Below are 24,433 nucleotides of genomic sequence, written 5' to 3'. Positions count from 1 at the left end.
TCCTCCTGAAAGTTTTGTAAACTTGATTTTCCTTTTTGGGGTCTTCAATACATCTGGGATTGACTCTTGTGACTAGTTTGCTTAGTCCTTCTTAAATGCCTCTCAAAGTTTGATTGTTTTCTCTGTTGAGGTCTTGCGTATGTTTCATTAGTCTTCGTATATGATTTTGTTGTATGGTGAATGACTTTTCAACTTTTTATCTTGACAATGTTACCGATATCTAGACATAAAATTGATTTTAATATATTGATTTTGAACCCAATTAAGTCCTCATAAATGCTACATGTATACTCTTTTGGATCGTCTCTGTGCACAGTCCTGCCAGTGACGAGAGTTTTCTGCTCTCCTTGCGATCTGCGTGCACGTCCTGCTGCCGCCTCACTACGCTGGCAGGCGCCTCTGGGACTGCCCCTCCGGGACTGCCCCTCATGAACGTGGCTGGTGGAGGTGTTCTTACCTCATTCCCAAGTTCAAAGAAAAGTGTTTAATGTGTGGTCAGAAAGTATGGTGTTTGCTACTGGCTTTTCTGTGGGTACTGTTTACAGAACTAAGAAAATCTGATTTTATTCCCAATTTTCTAAGAGGTTTTAAAAAAATCATAAGTGGATGTTGAATTCTATCTAATATTTTCTGTACTTATGAAGATGATTGTCTGGTTTACTTCTTTAATCTGCTGATGTGGTGAATTGAATTAGTTGATTTCTTATTTTATATGTTTCAGACATTGCTGGTTGGATTAACCAAAGATCACAGATGGTACTTACTTGTCCTGCCTCTTTAAGTCTCTGGAATGGTTCTTTAGAACTCTGCTTTCGCCCCTTTGTTTATTTGTTTGTTTGTTTTCTCTTTCAGCCATGCAGTTAGCCATTTCTTCAGCTGATAGGGGATTTTACTTAGAGACCAAGAGCTGGGTGCTGGGTGCATTCACGGCTGCTGTGGTGTCATTGTGTCTAAGCCCTCTCAGGGGTCAGAGTGAAGAAATATACTTTTCTTTTCAAAAAATGTTTTTACACAGTTATCTCTAATTTCAGGTAGAAATAGTCTTTTGCCTCCTTCCCTCATTCCAGATTTGTATTGTCTTCTCACAGTACACACCAGCGTCATATAATATCAATAAACTTATTCATGTGCCAAACCCTATGACACATGCCCCATAGTATCCGAGTCATTGCAGCAATAACATCACCACCAACAAATGCAGTTCAAAATTTCTTTGCTGTTCTTTGTCTTTGGATGACATCCGCTCAGGGCGTATAATCAGAAGACTTTGTTCAAACTCAGTGGGTTAATTTTCTCTCTTGTTTTGTTTTTGTGGTTATGTTCTCTGTCTGACAGATCCTTAAGTTCGTCTGTTTGTATTCAGTTACAAGGCTTCTCCTGTTCTTGTTGATTTTACTTTATTTTTGAAAATGCGACAGGTTAACATGGTTAGAAAATCGAAACTCCAAGAGAAGGTATAGCGCTCAGAGACACCCCGCCCCTCTCCGGCCTTCCCGTCTCATGTCCACCCGCCTCTGTAGGTGCCCAACTTCAGTGTTTTCACAGTCTTTCAGTGTTTCTTTTTACAAACATATATTCTTATTTTTTCCCTTTGCCTAAAGGGAACCTACTATATACTTTTTGCATCTTGATTTTCCCATCGAACACTACACCCGAAATGCTCGTTTGACTCCCTCACCTTGTACGCCACGTCCCCCGGCCTCCCGTCCAACGTTAGCATCTCTTTATCCTTCCGTGCTGCCTTCCAGCTAACTTATGACGGCATGTGTTCTAGTTTGTTCTTTCATTCATGTCTGATTTGCTGCTAAACCTGAAGGTTTCAAGAGAGCACTGAAGATTTTGAAAACTGACTTGATTTTTCAAATTTAATTTACATTTAGTTATTTACCAGATTTGTAAATGTTGCCTTTTTTTTTTTAAATCTTCAACTGAGGATATGCTTAGAAAGGGGAAGGGAGGGGGAGAGAGAGAAACACTGATGTGAGAGAGGAACATCGATTCGGTTGCCTTCTCATACGCACACTGACCGGGGACAGAACCTGCAACCCAGGCGTGTGCTCCAACTGGGAATCTAACCAGCGACCCTCTGGTTCACAGGAGGACACTCCAACCAACTGAGACACCCTGGCCATGGCCAAATGTTGCTTTTTAAAATGATTTTGTGTTCCTATAAATATCTTCAAGTTTATCTTTTTTAAAAAACACATTGTTATAATTTTTGTTTGATAATTTTAGTATCCAAAGTCTTTGATCTGTTTCTGCTCTATATTTTATGCTAATTTTTGCTCCTTGATATCTTGTTTCTTTCTGTGCTTGGTTATTTTTATTATTGTGAGCTACTCAGACCCCTTACTAATTATTTGTAAGATTCTTTGAGGCCTAGGATAAAAATGTCTCTTTTTATAGACTGTATACATGTCATTCTGTCAGGCACTGAGGACACTACCATTTGAGAAATTAAGCTCATGGTGTGAGGTTCTCTAGAACAGCCAACCCCCGTGTTAAACTCTGTACATATATATAATGGCTTCCCTTTAAGAGGGATGTACTATTACCCCCATTTTACAGATGAGAAAACTGAGTCTCAGAAATTAAATAACTTGCCCAAGGTCATCCAGCTAATAAATACAGGAATCAGAATTCAGTCCTGAGTCTGAGTCCGGAGCCGGGACCTCTGGCCACCACTCTGTATCTCAGTCCAGCCCAAGGTAGGGACGAGTCACCATAGGGCTTTACTTTAAGCTTTAACATGGACACACAACACATAGGAAAACAGATTCCAGCTCTGGAAGTTGGGGTTTATAAAACTGCAACATCATGATCTCGAAACTGCCACTGGCAAAAGCAAGTTGGCAAGAAATCTCGGTGTTTAAGAAAATACAATTTCACCTGAATTTCGTGTTCCTGGAATAGCTCAGAGGTTCTCCAGCAGGCTGCCATGCCTTCCTCAGTAAGGTGCCCGTGCCAGGCCTGTCATAGCAAAGCCAAAGTGGGGAGCTGGGTGAACTCGTTGCAAGAGGAAAGGACGACCTCTTTCCTTATCAGAACAAGTGAAGCTGGTCAACATTCCTTTCACAAGGGCTCAGAGTCCTTCCTGGAGTTCACCTGCCCAGCCTTCTAGAAATACTGTCCTTCCAAATAAGAGTAGAAAGCAACCTTGGAGAACTTCTGGTGCCCCACGCCCTTCCAGTCACTGATAAGGGAGGGGAGGGGACTTGGTGGAGTCGTATTCATAGTTGGTGGCATCCCCACCCCCACTACAGCCTGCACACTTGCCTCCGGAGTCCTGCTGTGGCAGTGAGCCCAGGGATGAGATTTTCTCTGAAAGCTCAGAGTCCTGCCTTCCTGGGATGTCACCTGTACCTTGTAGATTTTTAGGCCTTTACTGTCAATCAAATTCCTCAAGTTGCATTTTCACTGCTGTCAGTCAGCTGTCTGAGCACCCTTCTAAGAACTGGAGGTAGGCTGAGCCTGGCTGGTAGATGATAAACCAAGGGTAAGGAACCCTCTGGGGAGACAGAATTGATCTGCATAAAATCACTGGTGAAGAATTAAGTACCAAAATAGGGGCAAGGAGCCGTGATAAAAGCAAGAAGATTCAGAGAACTGAGGTGCATGTGGGCTGGGGAAGTTTCGTGGGGGAGGTAAAACTTGACTGAGTGCTGAAAGCTGAGTGGGACTCACGTAAACACAGGCAGGGCGTGCCTGTGTGGGCAGCTACACGGCCAATGGCAAAGTGAGGGCTCAGCATGGTGGGCGGTGGGCATGAGGAACAGGGCACAGGGTTGGTGCTGGGGAGCTGATGTGTTAGATAAAGTGGAGTTTTGAAATCCCAAGACAAGGAGAACAATAGAGGTGATCACGGTGTCTTTTGTCTCGAAGAGACTGCTGAAACAATTTTGTCCAAATTTTTTCCTTTACATTTACAAAAACTGAACCCTACAGAGGTTAAGTGGCCAGCCCAAGGCCACACAGCGAGCTAGAATTTGAATTTTCTGGAGTGGAAGTGGGGGCTGTTAAAGGTTCTTCAGCGGGGAAGTAGCCCAGTGCAAGTGGGCAAGGAGGTCAGCTAGCTTCAGACACCAAGGGCCGTGAGTCAAAAGAGAGGACACACTGGGGAACCAGTGTGCCTGGCTTCCAGAAAGAGGCCAGCAGGGAGTGTGCTGGGCTCTGGGAAGGACTCGTGGTTTTCGTCCACCTTAGGCAGCCATTTTCCTCTTGCATTCTCACATCTCAGTGAGAGATAGTGCTCCGTTCTTCACAGCAGAATGTTCCAGTGGTTTCTGGGAGCAGACCTTCCTGGTGGAGTCACCACATGGCCCCCACACAGTCCCCCAGGAGTCCCTTCTGTTTGGAGCTCACTAATTACCATCGCTCCCTCCAGCTTTGAGGGTCCCTGGTCCCCTTTAAAGTTCTGGGGGGCAGGGTTGCTGGGGAAAAGCTGGGAGAAACCCCAGAGTCAGGGCTCCAGCCTGTCACAGATGAGGCCCCACTTGTCCACTGTCACCAGGGGACAACCTCTTCTTAAGCTGTCACTCCTGACTCTGGGTCTGCCCCAATTGCCCTCGTGAGGATGTTGAGGAAAATACAATCTCAAAGCAAAGCATTCCTTGCCTGAAGTCGTGAAGTCATTCAACAGCAAAACTCAAGTCAACTTTGAGTGTGTTCTCTCCTGTCAGGACGCTCCCCAGAGTCGCCTTCTCTGTCTGGGGGTACAGGGTATGGACGCTGGGTCTCAGGTGCACACATGAGAGTGCTCTGGTCTCTGGCTGGGACGGAACCTGTAACGGGTGGTGGCATTTCTTGTGGTAGTCAGCCCAGGACACTGATCAGTTAGAGAATGGTGGCCTGAGAGTTTCTACAGGATGTTTCTGATCATCCTGTCTGACTAGAGGCCATGTCTGCTGAAAGGCTGTGACAATGGCAATTGCATTTCATTCTTTGGCTTTCTGATGACAAATCTAGATGGACTGACAGGTAAGGGAGGCTGAAAACATCAGTCTGGTAGACATGGCGACAGAATAAATTTCCATAAGCTAGGAACTTGGGTTACAGAACGGCATACACACTAATAAGCCTTTTCATAACCTTCTTTTAAAAAGCCCTTGCTCCCGAGGAAAGCATACCAGGGGAGGTTAAGAGACTCGAGCTCCACACATGGCCCTTTTCGTAACTTGCTGAACAGTCTTTGGCAAATCTGCTAACCTCTCCAGGTCTTAGTTTCTAGTGGTATTAACGAGATGACCTCAAAGACCCACCCACGTCGGCCATTCCAGAGTTCTAAGACAAACATTCAGAGGTCAGATTGGCTACCCCAGAAAGGTCCTCTAGCCCTCAGCATCACCTTCCACTGACCGTGAAGTGTGACCCCCCAGCTAACATCCCGTCTCCCTCAGAGCATGGGGAATTCTGGTGTGGGAGCAGCAGCCGGGTGTGGCTGATGGCTCTGGCTTGGCACCCACAGGCAGACCCGTGCCAAGCTGGCTCACAGGTTGCCAGCAGCACCCTCCAGCCCTGGTGTGAATGGATGAGAGTGGAAGCCCAGCAGGTTGGAGTCCGAAACAGTATAGGGACAAACACGGCCTGACCCGGAGCCTCCCCTCCCCAGCCCACGGGCCAGCTCGCCGCTTGGCGGATGCAGCGAGTGGGTGCAAGGCCTGCCTCTGCCCTGGGTCTGTGTCAGCTGGTGGGAGTCACCTATGTCTCTGAGCTTGTAAAAAAGGCCACCAGGACCATAAATCCTGCCTCTTGCTGCTCTTTGTGGTTGCTGTAAGGACACTACACACCTTTCAAAGAGCCCACAAATGTAACATACATGGAAGCATGGCGATAATTCCCCGTGTGTTGGCTGGGACAGTCCTCCCCACGGCCCAGGGCACTCGCCTTCCCTTCACCCGGGAGACGACTCGACCCTCGCAGTGCGTGTGGCCGGCTGCTGCTCACACCGTTCCTGACTCTTCTCTGATCCTCACAGCCACCCCGAGAGGGAGGCAGGGAAGCCAATCTTCTCCCCGTTTTGCAGGTGAGGAAGTCAAAGGTCAGACAGACTAGATCATGGTCAAAGTGGCTGTGTTTCCTCAAGGCAGGGGTGGGGTGGGGGTGGACCATTGTGCTCCTGGCTCAGTTTAAGTAGAAAAACATAAAGGAAACAGTCTATAAATGACAAGGGCTCGAGCTGTTTTGATTCTGTTTAAAGTCACCTTACCTGCCCCCTAGCCACCTGTTGGGCTAGCACACTTTAGGTTTCTTTGAAGACGGGGGCTGTCAAACTCACAAGTCCCTGAACAGGACTCAGCAGCTTGGTTCCTGGCACAGCCAGGCCCCGCCCCAGGCCAGTCGAATCTGTGAATCTGCATGGCTGAGTTATGAGAACGGCTGTTCCAGAGGTTCCTTCCCTAGGGGAGCGTCTGTGTAATAGCCGCATTCAGCGTGGACGGCTGGTCTCAGCCCAGCCTGTTTCTCAGAGTGCGCACAGCTATCTCTCTCTCACTCCCATCTGGCTGGAAAAGCACATGTGCTTTTCCCTTGCTGACCTTCTGGAGGTGGGACTTTCTCAGGGAGCCCTAAGTCTTTCACGGATTGTGAGCTCGAGGCTAAAAGAACTGCTCAAAGGGAGGAAATCCCCTTGGGAGTCCATGATTGGGGTTCGAGCACGTCACAAGTGCTTGAGTGACTTTTTCCACGGCGCCTCAGGCTGCGGCAGGAGCAGGTAAGAGATTTCTTCCCCTTTACGTGGTGGAAAGCAAAAAACTGGAGTGTCACTCAGGGACTCAGTGGCAACAGGACCGAGGGGTCTCAAGTTTCCATGTAGGTCTTCAGATCCAGACTTTTAACATTTATTGGGTTGGCCAAACAGTCTGTTTAGTTTTTTCCATAGCATAAAGGACACATTTTTCATTTTCACTGCTAACTTTATTGATTTGGATATTTTGAGTCTGACAGCTGTCTCCCATGTGGTATAATGCTGATTGTTCTCAATTAACGTCTTAAATTGGTTGCTATCAACTTCCACTGGTCGACTCAATGGTGGAGCATTGTCCTGAGAGAAATCTTCAGTGTGAAACTTTGCAAACCACTTTTGACACATTCAATCAGTCACACCACCTTCCCTATACACTGCACAAATCTTTTTCTGCATTTCAGCTGTGTTTCTACCTTTCTTGGAACAATAAAGCATAATATGCTGGAAATGTTGTGTAGTTTCTTCCATCTTCAGTATTAAAATGGCTACACATAAATTCACCAATTCTGATGTTTTATTTAATGCACGCTGATATGACAGCTGTCACTATACAATCTAACAGAATTGTTTCGAATGACGTTAAAGTCAACTAAGTGCTATGACAGCCATCTTACAGAAAAAAACAAATGAACTTTTTGGCCCACCCAATAGATTCTAGGCAGAACCCCTGTGTGACACCCCAGGGCAGTCAGTTATCAAGGATGATTCAGATCTTCAGTTTGGAAATATGAAATCTATAGCTATAAGAAGAAACCCCAGAATATGGAGCCTGGAAAGGCCTGAACACTGGTCTATGCTAACCACCCTAACCATCTCTCTGACACTGGAATTATCACAGTTATAACTGCCCATCACTGCACCTTTACCACATGTCAGACAGCTGTGCTTTGTGTTCATGTGCATTGAGTGTGTCCAGCGGCTCCCCAAGGCTGGTGTGGTCAGCCTCGTCTTAGAGGTCAGGAAACGGAAGCACAGAGAGATTGACTAGACCAAGGATGTCCAAGCTGGTGACCTCTGCTGGGGCGTGCCCACCATGAGGCTGCCCCAACCCCACCCTCTGCTTGGACCTGCGCCCTGGGTGGCCTGTTCTTGTTCAGGTAGTTCTGACTATTCTACTCAGACACAATCTGTGTCCACTGGTCTGGTCCTGGTTTGGGGGGGCATCACAAAGAACCAGGCCAGGCCCCTTGGCGTCTGGCCCTTTAGATGCTGAAGGAAGTTCTTATACACCTCCCCTTAGTGTCTCTCGCCTGGTTTTCCCAAGTGTGTTTAAATGTGATATCTGACTATTTAACACTTTCAACGTGCCCTACCTGCTCTATGATTTTATTTCTCCTTTTATTATTATTATTTTTGGCTTCAGTTCAACCACCCCACCCAACATTAGCTTGAAGAGTATACATATTTTTTTGTTTTGGCTTTTAAGATTATAACATGCAGATGTTGCATATACTTGAAACCCCACCCTACATAATTTTTATTATTTATATTGGTGTTGGCAAGCTTTTTCTATAAAGGGCCAAATGGTAAGTATTTTAGGTTTTGTGGATCATATGTGGTCTCCATTACATGTTCTTTTTTTTTTCTAAAACCTTTTAAATACATAAAAGCCACTTTTATCTAGAGAGCCATACCAAAAAAAAATAGGGTGTGAGCAGAGTTGACTTGTGGGCAACAGTTTTCTGGCTTCTTTCATTACAGTCAATTTTATTTTGGATTTATATATTTATTCTTTCTGTACTTCACTCCCTCCTACATGACCATGCTTCCCTCCGGAACTGTTTTCCTCTTAGCATTTTGAACGTGTCATTCCACTGTCTACTGGCACCCATTGTTCCTGATGATGGGTCAGCTGTAATGCTGGTGTCATGTATGTGAAAAGTTGTTTGTCTTCTGCTATTTTCAAGACTTTTTTCTTGGCTTTAGAAGTACACCTAGATTCATTAGTTTTTATAGTTGATGTGTCTTGGTAAAATCCTCTTTGTGATTTTTTTCTATCTGAGGGTTTTTTTTCCCAGTTTCTTCTATCTGGCTCAATATTTTTCATCCAATGTGAGGAGGTTTCAGTGAGGTTTCATTATTTCTTCAAATATTTTTCTGCCTCCTTCTCTCTCTGATTATTCCAAAACTTGTTACCTGTATGTTTGTATGCTCGACAGCATGCACAGATCTCTGAGGCTCTGTTTATTTTTCTTAAGTCTTTTTTCCTCTGTATTTTTCAGAAATGTATTTTCTCTTGATCTATCTTTAAGTTTATGGATTCTTTTTTTTTTTTTTGGCCATCTTACATCAGTTGCTGAGCCCATCCAGGAAATCTTTTGGTTACTGTACTTCTCAACTCTGGAATTTGTTATATTTTTCATACATACATTATAACTATACAAATGAATAAAAGAAGATACATATCTCTTCTATTTATTGAGTCTTAATCTATTTGTTTTTCTATATATCTCAGAATAGTTTCTTTAATTCTTTACAAATTAATATATAAATATATAAACATATATTAAGTTTCAATATATAAAAATATATATTACTACATGATTCTTTGGGAAAATATATATTAGCTGCTTTGAAGGCTTAGCCTGCGAAACCCAACATCTGAGCCCACTTAGAACCAGTTTCCATTCATTGCTCTTTTCCTGGGCACAAGACCAACTTTCCAGGTTTGAGACCAACTTTCCAACTTTCCAAAGCCCGTCTAGTGGCTTTGGGTTGATAGCCAAACATAGTTGATAAAACTGAGCAATTCTTGATTGTGCTTTATTTTTCTGAGAGTCAGTGGTTTATTTCTTAGTCACTTGCCTAGACTTAAACTGTGAAACCCGTTTCCCTCACTATGTGCAGCCACTGGTGTCTTTGCTCAGTTTTTTATTTCTTGTGTTTCTTTTTTTCACCCAAATCCTAGGCGCCATGCCCAAGTCTGCAGGTTTAGTGACCAGCCAGTGACTCGGAGAGAGGTCCTGCTCAAAGGCTCTGTGTACTGGTCTGCGCGTAGGCTGGAAAAGAAACACAGAGTTGCAGCCAACCCTCCGGTGTCTATTTGTTTTAATTTTGCAGTTTTCCCCATCATGCACACAGATTTCCAGTCAGCCCAAACTGTGTGAAGAGTGTGTCTCAGCCCTTCTCACTGCTGGGGTTTCCCCACTGAATTACCTGATGGGCTTGCCTCTGTCCCAAACAGGGAACAGAACACCAGGCTAGCAAAGCTGCAGACATCACCCATTATTCCCGTATCAGTTCACCACCTTTCACTGTCTATGATCTGTTTTATCTTTTGTTTTTTTTCCCAGTATTTTCTGTTAATTTTGTGTTGCTTCCTGGTAATTATTTTAAAAATTAAATGACAGGCATCATATATGAATAAGTAGAAAGATAATATTAGGTTTGGGGCGGTGCTATCTTCTCCCATAAAGGCTTTACTTTTGCTTTCGGCAGGCAGGTAGAGGCAGGTCACCTTAATCTAAGCTGGACTCAGACTCAAACCTGTGATAAATATACACAATAGAATAAAAAATAGTGTGATACAAAAGAATGAAAGCTTACCTCTTGTAACAGCATGGAAGGACCTAGAGAGTATTGTGCTCAGTGAAATAAGCCAGATGAAGACAAATACCATATGATTTCACTTATAGGCAGAATCTAGAGAACAAATATAACAAAAGAGAAACAGACTCATAGATGCAGAGAACAGACTGACAGCTGACAGAGGGGTGGAGGAGGGAAGGCTGGGTGAAAGGGGTGAAGGGATTAAGAAGTACGAATTGATAGTTACAGAATAGTCCCAGAGGTGTAAATTACAGCCCAGGGAATATACACAATGAATAATGTTGTAGTAACTTTGTATGGGGCCAGGTGGGCACTTGAAATATCAGGGAGACCACTCAATAAAGGATATAATTTTGTAACTACTGTGCTTACACCTGAAACTAATACAAATGTAAACTGTAATGGAAAACTTGAAAAAAATAAACCTAAAACAAAAAAGCCAGGCTTTAGTCTTTCTGGAGGCTGGTCTGCTTCAAGTTTACCCCCACTCCAAGGGTCCAGCTCTTGGAAGTCCCAACTGGAAGCTCAGGTCCCTTTCCGCAGCCCCCACTCCTTGATGGGCACTGAACGCCCGGCCGTGCGTTCCCCACCTCCGTGGAGCTGCTGCGGCCCTGCTCAGCACACTAGCCTCCCACCTTCTGGTCCTGTTGCCTGTGATGCGGCAAATGCTTCAGGAGTCAAAACAGCATCAAACGTTGGGCTTACTCTATGTCTCTTTGACTTTGGGCCTCTCAGATGCTCACTGCACTTTCCACTCTCAACAGATGATCTTTCTTAATCTCTCTCTCTCTCTCCCCTCCCAACCCCCAACCTCTCCCCCTCTCACTCTTTCCCCTTCTGCGCCTCGATGTGGAAATGTCTAATGATAGAATGTCTACAGAGGAAAACAAAAGGTCCAGAATAGCCCAGAACAATTGTAGGAATCCATCAACTCTTCAGAAATAACCTCTTTGAGCCCCTTTAAGACTTTTTAGAACTAGGGTCAGCACATAGGATCTCTCAGAGAAACCCTGCCTCTCTAAAGAGAAATGTTTAGCGTTTGCTGCTACAACATTATACCGATAGTGGCATTTATCTCCCTGGGTTGTTTTGATGGTGAAACAATAGCACCTTTTACCAGAACTAACATAGTTCAATAACTACTTTGTGCAGGCACTGGGCTAGATAGTCTGCTCACATTATTTAATTTTTATAGAGTTCTGAGTATATTCACTATCATAAAATTTTTTTTTAAGTTTTGATTTTTGTCCTCACCTGAGGACATGCTTATTGATTTTAGAGAGAGGGGAAGGGAGGATGAGAGCGAGGGAGAGAAACGTCAACATGAGGGAGAAACGTCGATGGGTTGCCTCTTGCACGTGCCCTGACCGGGGACTGAACCTGCAATCTAGGCGTGCGCCCTAGCCAGGCATCAAACGTGCGATGTTTTGGTTTATGGGCTGATACTCCAGCCAACTGAGCCACACCAGCCAGAGCCCAAAATCTTTTTTCTTTCCTTTTTGTTCCTTTTCTTCCTTTTAAAGAAAACTACTGTTTACATCCATCAGGGCATCAATGACTTTCTTTGAGGAGCCTTTTTTTTTAAACTTAGACTTGGAGTCCGGAAGACTTGAGGTGCTGAGTGGGGCATTTCTGAAAGGCCAGGAAGAGCTGGCTTCTGGTATCTGTGTCCCTCTGCCTGTGAAGGTCCCAGCAAGCCCAGTGAAGGGGTGTGGCAGCAGCTACCAGCCTGGTAATCTCGAAGTAGATCCCAGGTTTCCACCTGGGGTCCTGGGCTAAGACAACTGCTGATCAGAGGGCCACCCTCCCATCCCAGCCTGATGTCCAGTGTGCGGTGGCAGGCCAGGTCAGGCACTGGGGGGGCACACCGTTGCCCTCAGGCTAGATTCAGCCTCTGCCTGTTTTCGTAGGACCTACGAGCTGCGAATGGCTTTTACATGTTTTGATTCGTCTTTCCCACGTGGATGTCTAGTTGTCCCAGCACCATTTGCTGAACAGACCGTCTCTTCTCCATAGGGTTGCCTTTGTTCTTTCGTCAAAGATCGGTTCAGTCTCTTCATGTGGGTTTTCTGGGCTCTGCATTCGGGCCCATGGAGCCCTTTGTCTGTTCCCTTGCCAGTACCACGCCGTCTCAATTACTGCGGCTTTAGAACAAGTCTTGAAGTTTTGTGGCGTGAGCTCTCCAACTTTGTTCTTCTCCTTCAATTTCCAGTTGGCTTTTAAACTTCAAAATCAGTTTGGTGATATTCACAAAGCCTTTTACTTTTTTAAGTAGTTGGGGGGAGAAAAGTATATTTCATGACACATGGAAATTTTATAAAATTCAAACTTTAGTCTCTATAAATAAAGTTAATTTGCTTGCACAGTGTCTGTGGCTCCGTTTACACGACAAAAGCAGAGATGAGGAATTGTGAAAGAGACCATATGGTCTGCAGAACCTAAACTATTGACTGCCTGACCCTTTGCAGGACAAGTTTGCTGAGCCCTGGTCTAGATGCTAGACTGACTGACTTTTTTGGTTGGGAGCACGGCCCACGAAGCCAGACTGCCCATGTTCAAATTCTTTCATTACCATTTGCTGCCACCTTTAAAATGCGGCTCAACCTTGCTGGGCCCTTATTGGTCAAGTGGGGACAATAGTAGCTCCTAGAGTTGGTAGCATTCAGTGACTTATCTTGTGTAGGTGCTTAGAACAGTGTCTAGCACATAGAAACTGCGTATAAGAGTTGGCTACCATGAGATTTTTGTCCCAGCTTAAAAATATTAGCAAAATAGCCTGGCTGGTGTAGCTCAGTGGATTGAGCGTGGGCCTGCGAACCACACGATCGCGGTTCGATTCCCAGTCAGGGCACATGCCTGGGTTGCAGGCCAGTTCCCAGCAGGGGACTCACAGGAAGCAACCATACATTGATATTTCTCTCCTTCTCTCCTTCCCTTCCCCTCTAAAGATAAATAAATAAAATCCTTAAAAATAAAAAAAATATATTAGCAAAATAGTCTCAGATCTCTGCCCTGCTAATTCATCTACCCCACTACTCCCAGAGTGATGAGCATCTTAAGATGCGCCTTCACACTCGTCCCTGCAGAGACACGTCACAGCTCACCACTGCTTATGGGGTAGCCTGGCATCTGCAGCTCCCCAGCCACCTGCTGTCTGTCCACGAAGCCCCACCCACCCCGCCTTCCTGTCCCCTACCCCAGTCACATGCCTTGTTTTCCAGCCTTTGACAGTGCTCTGGGCTTGTCCACACCTTCCCATCACGTGGTTCTTTCTGTCCAGGAGCTTTTTTCTGGGAGTTTCAGAAGGGTCACTGAAATCTGAGAGCAGGTGACAGCCACCATTCCTGTTGTGGGCTTTAACGTAGAAATGAGTGTCTGATTGACCTCTCAGGGGGCATGAAATGGAAATATACTCTTGTTCCCCATCAAATTCCGGAAAAAGTCTTTTCAGGGTCAAAAAAGTAAAGCTGCAGAAGAAGACTGGGGTGGAAAGAAATGAAGCTCTCCCCCCCACACCAGGCCTCCCTTTTGCATTGCCCAGTGCTGTTTGGGGGTCTCACCTGGCACGACCTCACATGGTGCCCAGAGCAGGGGACTCGGTGGGGAGAATTCAGAGGGGGCACGGGACTTGGATCTCCGATCACACATCAGTATCATAAATGTATCAGGAAGCTGTGGAAGGAAGCATCAAGATTATGTAAAAATGTGAAAAGTGCCCACAGTACAGCATGAGAGGGAGCTTTTAGTGTACAAATTTGCATCCTCATGGATTACAGCCGAAGGAAAAGTGTGCCTGATCAGGGGCCCAGTGGTGGACACCAGCGTGTCAACAAAGGCAATCACTTTTGGTTATAGCTGTGGAGGCCCCATGGGTGGGGTTCTATTGGCTCCTTTACTTAGGGCACTGTTAATTGTACCATACCATTATTTGTATATTTATAAGGTTAACGAGCCTGTTTTGTTTTATTGCGTGTAAATTTTATTTTTGAAAAGTAAAAAGAAAAAAGTTTTAAAAGGCAGGGCCCAAAGTAAGCTGGGATGAGGGTAGTGTCCTTGTGGGCTCCCTACCTGCTTTTCTCCCCCGTCGCCTATGGTCCCAGGGCCCCATGACGCAGGCCCTGTCCAGCCGTCCTGTGCGGTCACGGCTGCTGGGAAACCCATGAGCAGTGCTTCTCCTAAGCTCGCATCACTCATCAGCCTATTCCAGAATGTCCTTCACCTCCCTGTCTGTGTCCTGGCTTCCCAAACGACAGCAGCTCCTTGTCTGACATTACCCGTCTCGGAGGGCCTGCCTTTTGCCAAGGAACCAAGAAAGGCATCCACTGTGATGTGCATGTGCGTGGTGCGGGGTCATTCCCGACCCTCTGCGGGGAACACATTCACTTTTAGCCCGGTGATTCGGCTTTAATAGGCTGCATGCACGGGAATGCAGCGTTCCAAACAATGAAGGGGATAGTTGGAGAAGTGGAATCTAGATTTTCCCTGACTCGAAGGATGTTAACGAGCTGGGCACATAGGTGGGAGGAAGGGCAGGAAACGTACAAACCTGGATGGGAGTCGATTCCAGCTAAATAACCTGAACCACATATTTTTGTTTTATTTTAGAGACCAACCAGGCCCGTACCATTCCTGGAGAGAATACACTGGAAGAGCAGCTATGTCCAGAGGTGAGGGCTTTGTCCCCTTCGGAGGGCTGGCAGGGTGTCTTCCAGTGGGTAAATCCAAGTCTCGATGCAAGTCGGCAGGTTCCTTCCTTGAGGGAATGGGCTGGATAAGCTGCTTCCCCCAGGGGCAGTCTGGCTGCCTGGCAAGATAGACAGAACATGGTCTCTCCTGGGGTCTGGGGGCCCGTCATTCCTGAAGACTGAGTGGGTGGTTCCCAGAAGTGTCTAGAAAGAGCTATAAATGGGCTTGTTATCTTCGTGAACCTTGAAGCAGCTGCCATGCGTTATCTGAGGGCAGCTGGGTAAGGTCTTCCCAGAACATCCCAAGATAAGAGTGGAGGGTAAATGCTTTATCTCTTCCTGCAATCGCTAACTGAAGAGGATTAACCTGTGATAGTGAGGCGTGGTCTGGGGACTCGGTTGCTGCCTGTTTCCCCCAGTTGGAGAACAGTGAGTCCTCAGTGTCCATAGTTTCCCGTAACCGCAGGGACCGACTTGTCGTGAAACCACTTTTGCCACAGACTAGTTGGCATAAGCAAGAGATGAGCTGCTATGGCATCTCATCAACCTTACGAGTTGAACGAGGTGACTTCAGTTAGGGACCTGCTGTATTCCCTCTCCCACTTTCAAGTCTGGGGAGAAAACATTCCAAAGCCCCACCCAAAGCCTGTCACGTGATTCGCAGAAGCAGTGGCTGCTCAGGACGCCTGCAAGCACCCGAGGAGCCCGAGGGGCCTGGAGGGCCCGAGCACTGTTCCCCCAGCCCCTCCTCTGCTCACCTCTGGGCTTGGGACAGGCCAGTCCAGGGGAGACACAGGTCTCTGGTTTCAAGTTCGCCCAGTTTCTGGCAGCACCCAAACATAATGCCTCAAATGCCCACTTTTACGTAAACAATCAAAGGAGAGAAAAGAAGTAATGCAAATCAATATAGTGTAGATGAATTTTTAAATATTTCATTTATTTTTAGAGAGAGGAGAAGGGAGGGAGAAAAAGAGAGAAACATTGATGCAAGAGAGCAACATCGATCGGTTGCCTCTTGCACACCCCACGACCATACCCGCAACCCAGGTGTTGCATACCCGCAACCCAGGCACATAGATGAGTTTTTGTAATCTTTTAGTCTACGGACTCTGGATCTCTTCTTAAAGATTTTTTTTTTACTGTGGTAAAATATACATAATATAAAATTTGCCATTTTAATCATTTTTGAACATATAATTAATTCAGTGGCATTAAGTTCAGTACATTCACATTGCATGACCATCATTACTGTCCACCTCCAGGACTTTGCCATCATCCCAAGAACCGATTTTTACTCTCCCTCCTTGTCCATCCCACCTGCCAAAATCATTGTCTGAAGACACAGGCCCTCTTGTCCTGGGTGAGCAGGGATCAGGAAGACCATGACTGTGGACAGTCGTTGCGTCTGGGTTTTGAGTCTCGATAAAACAAGTGCATGGTCATTTCTACACCGAGCTTCCCACACCTGCAGCAGCTCCACACAGGGCAGCTCACGTGCCTGGTGTTCGGTTGTGTTTGCAGAACCAGAAGAACTTTCAGTTCCTGTGCGACCCCAAGAAGTCAGGCTCCGACGTGCCTTCTAAGTCGGGTAGGTAACCCTGGGCCATGACGCTGGTGTGGCCGGCAGAGGCCCAGGCCCTACTTCTCATTTGGCCATTCAACTCCTCCCTCTTTCCAATCTTTAGTCCCTCAGCCCTTCTGTTTTCCCCCTCATTTATTTCTGTGGAGTGATGCAGACCGACGCACCAGTCAGAGATGAAGCCAGCAAGGCCCGCGCTGCCTGGCCAGTGCAGACAGCCTCCGGGAGTGCTCACCTGCAGGGGGCAGGCAGTGTCCTGGGAGCGGTGGGTTGGGGGCCAGTCCCTCATGTACTTTCCCCGGTCCTGTAAGGTAGCCATGATGGCTGCTGTTGGCATTTTCCTCCTATAATGGGCTGGGTTTGTCTAATACCTGGAAGCCCTGCATGTTGCCCTTAAACTGGCCATCTTCTCTTGCCTTATCCTATTAAGAGGCCACATCATACACTGTTTAATGGCTTTATTTATGTTTGCACTGCACTGACTTCCCAGGGTCTGTGGTTAAGCATGTCATTTTTTGCACTCTGTTTTATGAGGAGAGTAGGCAGAGAAAGACATCTGTGCACGTCTTAAGAAATAGCTTCTTTGGGAGCCCCTAACGTGACCAGGGAGCAAGTCGGAGGTTTCTGGGGAGACTTAACTCTAAAAGTGCCGGCTGCCCAGGGTGGGTCAAGGAGGCCTCCTGGGGGACCCTGTGCAGGCCACTGGCATCCGATGTTTACATGTGTTCACAGTACTGTTCTCTGGCCATCCTCAAGCCAATGGGACCCTTTGTGTACCTAGGTGGTTGGTATTTCAATTTTGCCCTGTTATTAATGGGGGCCCAGAAATACAGAGCCATGGAACAGGTGAGAGGGGAAAATGAGGGCCGTGAGTGACCTTCCTTGGGACATGTCTGGGAGACCTTGACTTCAGTTCACAGTGCGGCCTCCGAATAGTGAGCCTCTTCCAAGCAGATTCCTAGGCCCCAGCGACCACCTGGTCTTCAGTTCCCCACTCCTATAGCCAAAAGACTCAGCCTTGGCCTCTGTCCTCTGACTGGGGGCCATGGGGCTGCGCCTCCTATTTGGTGTCCTTGGCCCTCATTGTGGGTAATACAGACCTGACTTTCTTACCTGGGTTCTTGTCTTTGCAGTCCACTCCCTGAGGCCTTCTGATATCAAATTCGTGGCAGGCATTGGCGATGTGGAAACTGTGAGTATTTGAAGAAGGTGGAGGTGGAAGACAGGGTTTGGGATTGGTGACCCTCTGAATGAGCCCCTGGTCAGCAGGCAGGATGTTTTGTTTGGGGAGAGGAGCTTATTCTCTGAGTTGGAGAAATCCTATAATCTAGGGGGGGGGTCTGAGTTTTTTTTTTCTTTGATCAAATCAATGCTTCCCTTTATGTCCTTTACGTTCAGGTTGGAAAACTTTTGGAGTTTCTCATTAATAAATTAAACCCATCAATTGATAAATTAAGTCAAAGATCACACAGAATTTTAAAAGTAATCTCTTAAACTTTCTATTTATAAGATAAAAAACTGCTTGGTAAAGTTTTTGAAAATATGTGCATCCTTGCTAAAACATTTTAAGTGGTATATTTCTCACGTCAGAAGGAAAAAGAGATTTAAAAAAAAAGAAAGATGGGGAGAGAGGAACGAGCATAGAGAGGTGTCTACAGGCAGGATGGCAGGACGGCAGAGTGAATGCCAGTGTAACTGCCCACCCTGGCTTTCCACAGTCCCCCCTGCCCTGGTCTGAGTAAAAGCCCACAGCCCTGCTGCCCACGGTGCCCCCCATTTCCAGTGGCCCCCAGCTGGACAGACCACTTACCAGGTAACCTCTGCTCTTCGCCAGAGCCCTGCTGTACATCCCACACCCAAACCAGGACAGTCCTCTCCCTCCAGGGTCATCTCCTCCCCAATGTCTCCCCCTGGTCCTGCTGCAGACGGTACCCCCTGCAACCTCAGCCCCTTCCTTCCCTTGGGCCACCTTGCTGCAGGCCCCAGCCCACCGCCCCCAGCACAGTGGTGGCTGTATGCAAAGTATGAGACTTCACCTGAGAAACCCCAGTGAAACTGGCAGGCAGAACTCCCTAACCTTGTTTTCCTCCTGGAGGTGCTGGTGGTGTTGAGGCTGCACGTGTGACTATGTGTGTGCGTGCACACGCCTCAGGGTGAGGGTGGAGCTTTACTGCTGGGAGGGACGTGAAAGGGCAGAAGAGGGTAAGCGAGAAAAGAGGCTTCATGGCACGGGCAGCACATTGACCTTGCCGACCCCGAGCGTCCCTGCATGCTGATGGTTACACTCCTGGGCCCAGACCGAGTCCCGCCCCAGAGGACTCGTATTCTTCCACTTTGGGCAGGAAGTTCACAGCAGGAAAATATCCACCCAAGTCAAGCTTCCAGTTACATTCAGCCAATCAGTGACTCCCACTCTCTGGCCCCAGCTCTGAAAGAGCTCCTAATTCATGAATTATTCAGACCTCCCAGCTCTGGCCTGTCACTCAGCTCATCCTTCCGCCTCCTGTGAGCCTGAGGCCCTGGGCGCCGGAATACAGCTTCGGTCCAGGACTGTTTCCCGGCCCCAGAATCATTACCGTGACACTGACGGGCACCTCAGCCTCCAGGATAAACGTGAAAGCCCAGCTCCCCTGAGGCCACCCCCTTCCGCCTGCCTGGTGTGGGGCGGGGGTGACTCACCAGCTGTTGTGAGCCTAGCCTGGCACCTAAAAAGCCAGGCTTGGGAAAAATAAGACTGTGAATTTCAAGTGGAAAAAGTGCACAATTCGGACGCTTTTGCTTTGAGTTCCTTGGGCGTTCTGTAACCGAGGACAGACGCTTACCTCTGACAGTGACCAGCACTCGCTTGTTGAATTGCTCTACACTCCCTTTTCCCCAGAGAACTAAAATATCAGCTCCGTAAATGTTTGGAAAAATTGTTTGCAAACTAACACTTGTGATTCATGTTTAAGGTAAGCCAAAATCAACCACAGCACACAAATATTTTATAGTATAAAATATTGAAGGCCCCATTCACTGCTGCTACTCCTTTGTCTCAGTGCGAGTACAGGCACACACACGCACATTTGGGGATGGGAGAGAGGCTGTGCTGTGTGTGTGTGTGACCTCAGTACGGTCACCCTGTAACACGCTGTCAGTGACTTGTTTTGGGGATTGACTAGGTGTCAGAGACATTTTCCCGAGCCAGGGACGTTCCTATCCACTCTCCAACACCCTGAGGGCGGGGCCTGTGTCTGACTTCCCTGTGCGCCCCCAGTGCCAGACCTGCCACCAGGCAGGCGTTCAGCCAGAGGAGGGTGGGAAGTGCTGGGTGCGGGCACGGTGGAGACTCAGGCGTGTGCTGGGTCTGCCCACCTTACCTTTCTCCCCAGCTCTTCCGCCCACTCTGAGCCTTGTTCCTCTTGCTGTCCCCTTCTCTTCCCTTCCTCACCTACCCTGTCCCCCAACCCCCACCATCGAGCTTGTCCTGAGCAAGAGCTCTGCTGCGGGTCAGACCCCCTTGGGTCAGGCACAGCTGTCCCTGTGGCCTCACCCTGGGGCGGGGGTGGGGGCTGCTTCCCTCAGGACTCCACCTGCTGGCATCTTTGTGATCCCTGGCTAGTGTTGTGGTGTGACTTATGTTGAACTGGTTGCCCTTCCCTGGAAACGTTGCCTTTCTCACTCCTTCTCACTGAGGGTGGGGGACTCCAGAGGAGTGACATGGTCGGCCTGTCCTCCTGAGGGGCTCCTCAGGTGTGACCCAGTTTTATAGACTGGCTGTCATTTGTGCTGGGTGGGTGTGAGGACAGTGTCAAAGGGAAGCAGCAGCAGGCCAGGTGTGGCCAGGGTGGGTACAGCTGTCACCACCGTACCTGGGGACACTGTCTTCTAGGAATTAACATCCCAGAAAATAGAAACACTGACAATAGCTCCTGTGCACTGAGCACTTTCTATGTCCGGGGCAGGATTCCAAATGTCCCTGGGATCTTGTGAAAGACCCTCTCCCCGGGGAGTGGGGGGGTCACCACAACCTTACCTCCAGCCCTACGACCAGGGCATGTCCCCAGTAGTGAGCGTCCTGTGCCATCCAGCATTTTACCAAGAGGAAAATCAGAAACTTATTTCATTTGTTCAAATAGTATTTATTGAACCAACATTTACTGCGTACTTATGATGTGTCAGGCACTGTTCTAGGTCCAAGAAACATAGTCCAGAGCAAACCAGGCAGACTCCTGCCCTGGTGCTGCTTACACGCTACCCAGGGGCCCAGGCAAGGAACCAAGGTGACTGTAGACGATGGACAACCACCCACAATCTCTTCTGTTTCTAGTTAGAATTTTCACACCGTTTCACCATTTAAATCTACGGTCTCCAGTGCCTGTTTTCTGTTCTGAGGGAAATGCACCCCCTTCCTATTTCTCTGGGTTCTGACCCCCTGCTGCAGAAGAAGCCTGATTCCCTTCCCTCCCTACAAAACAACACGGGCAATTGGACCTTTCTCCGCCAACCATGGGCGCCCCGGGAATCAGTGAGAGGGCCTGTCTGACAGGCAGCTGGGGTCTCAGCGGGACAGACAGGCTCTGTTCCCTCCCCCAGCCGGATTAACGCGCCCCCATCTCTTCCAGAGACCAGACCCGGGGACAGCCGATGCAGCGAAGCCGCCATGGTAACTATGCTGGAATTGCAGAGCAGTAGAGCTGAGCAGAGCCTCTGGGGATCCCTGATGGGGAAACCCCGTGCCCGGGGAGGAAAGGCCTTGCTCCAGGCTCCCTCAGGAGCAGGTGTCCCTTAGGAGCGGGGACAGAACCCAGTCTCCTGCCTCCTGTGCCATTGAATGGCCCTGGGCTCCTCAGGGTGGATGGGAGGAAAAGCAGGAAACACGCACATGGGACTCTCCCATCCCGTCAGTAGCCAGACGCCCTGCTCTGCTCAGGGGGCAGCATGCGGGGTGGACCAGGGCCGGTCTCCTTTCCCACCGGGGTCTGCAGCCCCTTCCAGCTCTGGGCCAGAGGGAGCTGTGCACCCCGTCCATCCGTCCGGGTGGCTCCATTGCCATCTGAGCAGTGTCTCCAGGAAGGGTCACCGAGGAGGCGGAGCCAGGCTGAGCTGAAGCTTGTCAGGGAACAGAGCACAGCAGCCCGGGAACAGGGTGATGGGCAGTTGACAAACACAGCCTGACCCGTGCCTGTTTGCTTCTAGCTGCGGGACTGGAACTGGGCCACAGCAGGCGTGCATGGGAGTGGTGACAGGTGAGTTCCGGACACTATGGCCAGACTCCGGATGGCCCCCATGTCTCCTGACACCGCCACATTGTGCTAAATGAAGAGAATGTGCCCCATTGGCCACTTTGTTACAGAGTCTAAGGAGAAAAGAGAAGGACAGACAGGGAACCTGGGTATTAAAGGCCAATGTACCCTGAAAGGAGGGCATGGGAACTGTGTCTGAGGGTCCCCAAGCAAAGAGGAGCCAGGAGGCTTTGGTAGGTTTGAGGACGTGGGAGGGGCATCAGGGGATGGCCAGGCCAGAGTCCCGAGGGTCCTTCTCCCCCATGACCCCAGGGCTGGACAAGTAGCGCTTCACCTGGGAAACTGCCCCCCATTCCCTACTCCCCACCCCCCGCCAGGAACAGACCTGGTCTAATTTTCATTTTTTAATGACTCCCTCACTTACAACTATATCAGTTGGATTCAGAAGAATGAAGGAAATGTGAAAGCCAACTGTATCCCATTAGCTGGAGATCATCATTGTAACATTGTGGCCTTTTTATGTAAGAATGTACTTGTAATAGGCCACCTGAAACCTGCTTTTTCCCCTTAAACAGCAGAGCCCCTCCCCCACCCCGTGACTGTATTAGGTCACCCTGAAACCTCCAGTCCCTTAACGCTGGCTGAATTAGCCTATTGGGATGTGAGAGCCACCTGTGTGGTGCTCATGGTCACTGCCAAGGAAAGCACTGCTCAAGGTTGGAGCGAGAAGGCTCAGACGTAGTGTGTGTGCCCTGCAGAGCAGACACTCCTGTGACAGCAGTGGCAGTGAGGGAGCCAGTGAGGGAGCCAGGGGCCTGGGAGCCGCGAGGCTCCCTGCAGAGGACAGGGGTGCATAGGACACTGGGCTGCCTGCAGCCCTCCCCTGACGGCAGGGGAGCCTGGGGCCTGGTGTTCAGCCCTCCAGGATCCGATTGGCAGGCCAGGGAATATTGGTGGCCAAAGTGGTAGGGGAGTCCCCTTGGAAAGAATCAAAGGGTTCTGAAAGAGGGGCACCCCTCCACTGACTGGGGTGCTGTCACAGCTCTGCCTGGGTTTGGCCCTGTTTTCCCTTAAATGAAGGGAAGGAAGAAATGCAATGGTGTATTTGTGGCGTCTGGGAGGATAAGGTGCAGTGAAGACCCAGAAACCACAAATACAGCTGCTTTGCCTGATTTTGCAATTCCCCTCCTCTTTTTGTCCCTTACCCACCGGGTAACAAGTCCCGACTGCCCACCGGGTAACAAGCAAAGTGACCAGGAGTCCCATCTGTCCAGAGATGCCGCAGAAGGCAGAGCAATGAGAACAGAGCTGGCACCTGAATGTCCTCAGAGGCAGGACTTGCCTGTAGCTGCCAGTGAATCCAGCCCACCTAATGCAGGGGAAGCGGGGAGGAGTGGGGCCCAGGGCCAGGAAGCTCTGCTTGTGACTCAGCCGGCAGAGGAGCGCCTGGTCTTCCCAGGGGAGAGGCTCCAGGGACAGCCAGGCCCACGCACTGTGGGAAGGCCAGCCGGAGCTCAGCCCACCTGTCCTTCAGCCCCAGGACCACAGAGCTCTCCAAATCCAGCTGTGCCCTCACCCACAGCAGCCAGTGTGCAGATGGGGAAACTGAGTCGGGTGGAGAGGGACTTTCTCAGTGCAAGGCAGGGTTCCTGGGAAGGCAGGTGGTCCGGTCCCTCAGCCTGTGCCCTTTGTTCCGGCCCCTCTGAGAGCCAGAGAGAGGCAGACAGCACAGAGCAGGTGCACAGCCCATGTGGGGCAGGGTGACAGGCAGTTGGTGAGAAAAGAGCTGCGGTCCTGTTCGACCAGAGAAGCCACGTGGTATAGATGCCTAGTTAGAGAGCAATTCTCTCTAAGACTCAGCACCGGGTAGGTCATTCGCCCTCACAGACAATCCTGATGCCAGGGAGGAAAAGGTCCCTCCCCCACACTCAATCTCACACTCATTCACACACTCTCACACTCAGTCATTCACACATGGTCTCACATTCACACACACAGACACGTGCACACACACACTGTCCTATAGTCTTCCACTGGCCTCAGAGCTTTCCACGTTCTCACCACGTGTGAGAGTGGTCTCCTTCCCAGGCTGGCCAGGGCTTATACAAGGAAGCTCATCAGTTTCGGCTGAGAATGCGGAAGACTGAGCCACACACGACTTCGGTGGCTGCCCAAGCTGACGATGCCCAGTGGCCAGTCTCCTGACACCCAGCCCAACTCTCCTGCCCCCCCACCCTCCTGCCCTCTACCCTCAATGTCAGCTCCTTCAAGGGAGCCTCTAGCGCTGCCTCCTGGATTCGGCTCCCACAGAGTCCCCGGCNAGACACGTGCACACACACACTGTCCTATAGTCTTCCACTGGCCTCAGAGCTTTCCATGTTCTCACCACGTGTGAGAGTGGTCTCCTTCCCAGGCTGGCCAGGGCTTATACAAGGAAGCTCATCAGTTTCGGCTGAGAATGAGGAAGACTGAGCCACACACGACTTCGGTGGCTGCCCAAGCTGACGATGCCCAGTGGCCAGTCTCCTGACACCCAGCCCAACTCTCCTGCCCCCCCACCCTCCTGCCCTCTACCCTCAATGTCAGCTCCTTCAAGGGAGCCTCTAGCGCTGCCTCCTGGATTCGGCTCCCACAGAGTCCCCGGCACCCCTGG

At 48.9% G+C, this 24,433-nt stretch overlaps 1 protein-coding gene across 1 annotated transcript in view; it reads left to right on the top strand.

Moving 5' to 3' along the window:
- PLB1 (phospholipase B1) overlaps window positions 1-24,433 on the top strand; it is a 116,278-nt gene that overhangs the window by 1,663 nt on the left and 90,182 nt on the right. The window contains exons 2-6 of the mRNA XM_037066904.1: window positions 14,897-14,958; window positions 16,498-16,564; window positions 17,689-17,747; window positions 21,160-21,200; window positions 21,734-21,783. Of these exons, the coding sequence (XP_036922799.1) occupies window positions 14,897-14,958; window positions 16,498-16,564; window positions 17,689-17,747; window positions 21,160-21,200; window positions 21,734-21,783 (279 nt within the window). The remainder of the gene's footprint in view (window positions 1-14,896; window positions 14,959-16,497; window positions 16,565-17,688; window positions 17,748-21,159; window positions 21,201-21,733; window positions 21,784-24,433) is intronic.

The sequence above is a fragment of the Sturnira hondurensis genome, unplaced genomic scaffold, assembly GCF_014824575.4.
Source record: "Sturnira hondurensis isolate 20B ecotype Veracruz unplaced genomic scaffold, ASM1482457v3 Scaffold0016663, whole genome shotgun sequence".
NCBI lineage: Eukaryota > Metazoa > Chordata > Mammalia > Chiroptera > Phyllostomidae > Sturnira > Sturnira hondurensis.
Note: the sequence above shows the minus strand (reverse complement) of the source record. Positions and strands in the feature narration are given on the sequence as shown.